Source organism: Corvus brachyrhynchos, unplaced genomic scaffold (assembly GCF_000691975.1).
Source record: "Corvus brachyrhynchos isolate BGI_N302 unplaced genomic scaffold, ASM69197v1 scaffold46, whole genome shotgun sequence".
Classification (NCBI taxonomy): domain Eukaryota; kingdom Metazoa; phylum Chordata; class Aves; order Passeriformes; family Corvidae; genus Corvus; species Corvus brachyrhynchos.
The window spans coordinates 6,631,235-6,635,984 of NW_008238838.1; the positions used below are offsets into that span (position 1 = coordinate 6,631,235).

The window sequence follows — 4,750 nt, forward strand, 5'->3', positions numbered from 1 at the left end:
CATGCAGAGAGCTTTGGGCAGGGTCATGGAGTCCTGGGGGCTCCTGCTCAGCTCTGCCTTCCCGCTGCGGAGCTGAGGGACGTGAGAGATGTGCCCGCCTGGGTGGACAGACACTGGCGAATCCCAGAGCCAGGGACAACGTGCCAGAGTGAGGTCCCCCGTCTCCCGCCCTGAACAACGGGCATTGCTCAGGCATCCCGCCACACCGACCAGAGGGTGCCCAGTGTGATGCTGTAAGCCAGGACGGCTGCCAAGTATACCCGGAACAGCAGGACATCCAACACGTAGCCCACTTGCAGCCACTCGCGGGCGACATCGCGGAATTCCTCGCGTTTCTCCAGAAGCTGGCGGATAGCCGTGGTCTCGCGCAGGACCTCCTGCAGTGCTGCTAAGCCCTCTGTCCGGCCAGCAAAGGCCAGTGTGGACCTCGTGCCCCCCACTGACCCGCACTCCCGGGGGTCCTCACAGCCGTAGGGGGTCAGCTTGGCTGAGGGATCAAAAGAAGCAAATGTGAAAAACCTATTAAGATGGGGAACTGGGGTTTCTGAGGATGAGCTAGGCACCCAGTTCACCATCCAAACAGGGGCTATGTTGGTGTCGATGGCTACAGAGCACTTAGACTCCTTCAGATCCCACAGGCCCTCTCTGTGCAACCCTTACCTGTGCTGTCATTGTTCTCCACCTGCCTGGAGATGTCCAAGCTTTGCGTCCTGCTTTGGCTGAATTTCTTCCTGTCCCAGACACAGAGCAGGATGGTGGCTCGTTCCAGCAGCAGGTGTTTCACCCACTCAGGGACATGGGGTTGCAGGTCTTGCTTGTGCACCAGGCGCACGATCAGGATGGTTTCCGTCAGGCTGATGACGAGCAGTGCCATGCACACCACAAAGTAGATGCCTGCAGAGGCATCAGTGAGGTGAGTGACCTGCAAAGGCTCATGCACAGAGCACAGGCCCAAGCAAATCCTCCCTGCTCAACTCTCAGGGCCCTGTGGTCTCTGCTCACGACTGCCGTGGCAGTTGGATAGGCGTGTAGAACCACCGTACCTATCAACGGGGTGCCGACGGCAGTAGCTGGCAATGTGTCGGACACAATAATGAGGAAAACCGAGTAGCCCAGCAGGAGAGTGATCTTGAAAGAGACCCTCTCACCACTGTGGGGAGGAAGGTAGAAGCCCACAATGTCCATAACCATCAGAAAGATGCTGGGGAGCAGCAGGCTGACGGTGTAGAAGAGGGGGCGTCTCCGGATGACTACCTGCAGGACAGAGAGACAGAAAAGGCTGTGAAGGGTTGAAATGAGGCTTGCAGCTGGTGTGGCTCTTTGCCAAGGCAGGTGAGGATGGTGGGAGGCACTAAGGTGAGCCAGAGGAAGGGCCCACTACCGGGAGCCTCCCACCTGCAGGCAGGAGCTGCAGCACAGAGCAGCGACAGGGATGGGGCAAGACCCTTCCCTCGTGCCGTATCCCTGAGAAACACGGTGGCCAAAGGCTCTTACGTAGAACTTCATCTCAGCATAGCTGTCACTGCTCTTGACACTGAACTCCTGGAAGCGGCTGAGGACGTAGAGCAGCTCCCATTCGCCCTGGTTCATGAAGACACTTCGGTCGAACTTGACCAGCTCCGGCTGACGCCACAGCGAGAGGTTGATATCACGAACTGGGGGGCGGAGGAGAGGTGAGAACTAGGGGTGCCCTGCCCAAAGCGCCGGCAGCTGCCGGCACCTCCACACCGGCTGCGTGCCTGCCCGCCCCTGCACGCTTCCCCGATCCGCTGGGGCCATCTAGAGGGACGAGTTGCCTCCTGCACGGAGCTCCGGCCCAGCGGAGGTCCTGCCCGCTCCCTCGAGTCCCCCAGCCGTGGGCGTCCCGGCACTCACTGTGGTGCAGCCAGCTGGTGAAGGTGAGCGAGCAGTTCTGGACGTCGAAGGGGAAGCTGTAGATGTCCAGGCTGCAGGCGGTCATCACCTGGATGGGTTTGAGGTTCTGCACCTCCCCGTGATGGCTGACATAAACATAGGGGACGTGCGGGGACTTTCCAACATCCACACTGGGGGACATGAGGGACAGAGATGTGGGCTGGAGAGCACTCTGGGCAGGGGTTCCTTCTGTCAAATAGCATTTCAGGGGGGAACTGCCCAAGAGACAGGGATTTGCCCCCCGTTCTGCTTTTTTGGTAATATCCTTGCAGGCATTTCTACCTGGCATCACCTCTGCACTGCCCAGACTGCTGCTTTCTCCCAGCCCGAGAAGTGTCTGTGTCATTGTCCCAGAACCCTCAGGAGGCAGTGGGAACAACTTAAATCCCCACGGAGTGGGAAGGACACCAGATAGCTTCATGGGAAGAGCCAGCAGCTCTGCAGCTGCCCTTGCATTGTACTGTCTTCACAAAGCCTTTCTCCTGATATCTGGATCTCACCCCCAGCACAGTGAGGGTAATTAACAATGGTTGTGGTTAGCCAGCATTGGAAATGGCCCAACTGCCGAGCCGATCCCCATCTGCAGCTCCCTGATGTGGGGAGGCTGCCAGCTCTGTGCCAGGAATACAAAGCATGGGACGGTACGTGCCCATGGTGGGCGAGGGAGTTCCAGTCCCAGGCTATCTCGCTCCGGACTTTGGCTGCACTCACAACTCATTGATGAGGATGTCGGGCACCCAGATGCTCTCTACGGGGAGGGAGATCTGCGTCAGGTTGTCGAAGCGAGCTGGGTCCCACCTGAGGAACTCATCTGTCCAGTGCTGGGGACAAGGGAGAGGGGACTTGGTGGGTGAGGTCCTTCCACTCTGCCAGCACACAGACCCCAGACTAGCACCAAGCAATCTTCCCACCCATAGGAGGGAGGGAGGAGTTATCCTTCAGCTCACACAACACCAAACAGTGCAGAAGATGGAGCATGAAAGCTGAGCCTTGAGGTTCATGTGCTACAGAGGTCTCGCCAGCCCCCAGGATAGGTTTCCCCTCACTGCTCTCCTGCAGCACTGCACACTTCTCCCACAGGAAAACATGGGGTTTTGGGGGTACTTGACCCTGGGGGGGGGAGGGGGGCCCAGCAAGGAAGGGGTGAGGTTCCACGGCTACTCCCCTGCCTGTACCAGATGTAGGTGGTCAGCACCTGGTTCTTCTCATCCTGTGGGAAGATGAGCACACAGTGTCAGAGCAGGGACATTTACACTTCGGAAGATGGGCAGAGCATGCTGGGGGGACGTTGCATGCCAGGTACCAGTCCCCTCCCTGTGGACACATGCAGATGGGAGCAGAAGACTCACCACACTGAGGATGGCATAGACCATGAGGTCGATGGCCACGTTAGTGGTCGTTCGCCAGTCCCGCACAGGCCGGCTGCCCTTCTGGTAGTGGGCCAGGAGGTAGTGGGACAGGCGGCGCAGGGTGGGTTCGGACGGCTCCGGCATCCGGCCCCTGTGCTGGGTACCTGCTTAGCAGAGGGAGGAAGGGAGGGAGCGAGGGAGGCTGCTCGCACTGGGGCAGCGGCTGCCATCACCCTGCGGTGTGCCATGGGCTGCGGGATGCTGCCAGCTGCCAGCCCTCACTTACCTGTTGGGATTTCCTATTCAAGTTAAATAGGAGCATCCTGATGGGAAACAAGCCTGGCCAACCAGAACCATCACCTAATATGTGTGTGCTGTGCAGGTGGTCAGCGCTGTGACCTTCCCCAGCCTCAGAGGGCACAGCTGCCAGCCTCCGTCTTTCTGGACAGGTGCCAGGACAGCAGCAGCAGGGACCACGAGGGACACACTGCCCCTGGGTAAGTTTCATACCACTCACTCCCTCGAGAAAATTGTTCAGCGGGTGGAGGCGGTGAAGGTTAGAGATGAAGCAGGATGCTAAATTCATTTATTAGGTATCTTGGTGTTTGCTTCCTGTGAAAACAGTCCCTTGACTGGTGACAGCAGCATCAATCAAGGCCAAATTGCTTTCAGCACCATGTCCTCACTGCCAGGCAGCTGGAACGCAAGGCAGCTGGAAAGCCACGGCTGGACCAGGGCAGCAGTGCTACACTTGTGGCTGTGCTCTACAGCACACCCAGCCCCAGAGTCCAATTCCAGCATAATGGAAGAGACTAATTGGAATAGATCTACAAGAACTTGGGAAAAGCTGCTGGAAGGGAATTTTATTCTGTATTTTAAGCTAAAAAAAAGAAAAAGCAGCAGCCTCAGCCCCTCTGACATTGCTCACTAGCGGTAATACTGGGGAGCCAGCCAGGTGCATGATGCTCACCCAGGCAGGTATGAACCGACAGAGGCAGCGAGATGGGGGGAGAGGCAGCAATTAGGGTGAGGCGAGGAAATAACAGGTGCTGCCATCACCACAGCTTGGGCCAAGGGGCCTTTCCTGCTGCAGCTGATGGCAGCTGGCTCACGCTTGCACCCCTCCTCACACCTTCTCCTCCTCACATCCATGCCACCCAGGTCTGCGTCAGGATGCTTTGGCAGCAGGGAAATGGCTTTGCAGAGGAGGACTGGGCTGGGTTCACCTCAGATGCTCTTTGTCTCTTCTCCAGACACCACGCTGGTCTGCTCAGCCCAAAGCTGTGCCAGGATTGTGCTGGCAACTCACCTGGTGCAACTCGGCACAACCCTGGCACAGCCCTGACACATGGGGATCTGTCTGCACAGCCCTTCCTGCCTCCTGGCCGGCATTGCCAGGGTGAGAGTATCACTGTTCCCACTCCTTTTCTGCCACCTTTGGTGTGCTAACGGTGGGAGAAGGTTTGGGAGTTGGGTGACAGGAGCTA

General features: G+C 58.1%; 1 protein-coding gene across 1 annotated transcript in view; it reads right to left on the minus strand.

Moving 5' to 3' along the window:
- Positions 1 to 6: 6 nt before the first annotated feature.
- The window catches only part of LOC103618624 (5-hydroxytryptamine receptor 3A), a 5,450-nt gene continuing 706 nt past the window's right edge, over positions 7 to 4,750 (minus strand). Inside the window, exons 2-9 of the mRNA XM_017738580.1 lie at positions 3,264 to 3,427; positions 3,080 to 3,124; positions 2,626 to 2,735; positions 1,876 to 2,045; positions 1,495 to 1,655; positions 1,044 to 1,254; positions 661 to 894; positions 7 to 487 (exon numbers count right to left, since the gene is read on the minus strand). Coding sequence (XP_017594069.1) covers positions 189 to 487; positions 661 to 894; positions 1,044 to 1,254; positions 1,495 to 1,655; positions 1,876 to 2,045; positions 2,626 to 2,735; positions 3,080 to 3,124; positions 3,264 to 3,407 — 1,374 coding nt within the window. The 5' untranslated portion in view covers positions 3,408 to 3,427 and the 3' untranslated portion in view covers positions 7 to 188. The remainder of the gene's footprint in view (positions 488 to 660; positions 895 to 1,043; positions 1,255 to 1,494; positions 1,656 to 1,875; positions 2,046 to 2,625; positions 2,736 to 3,079; positions 3,125 to 3,263; positions 3,428 to 4,750) is intronic.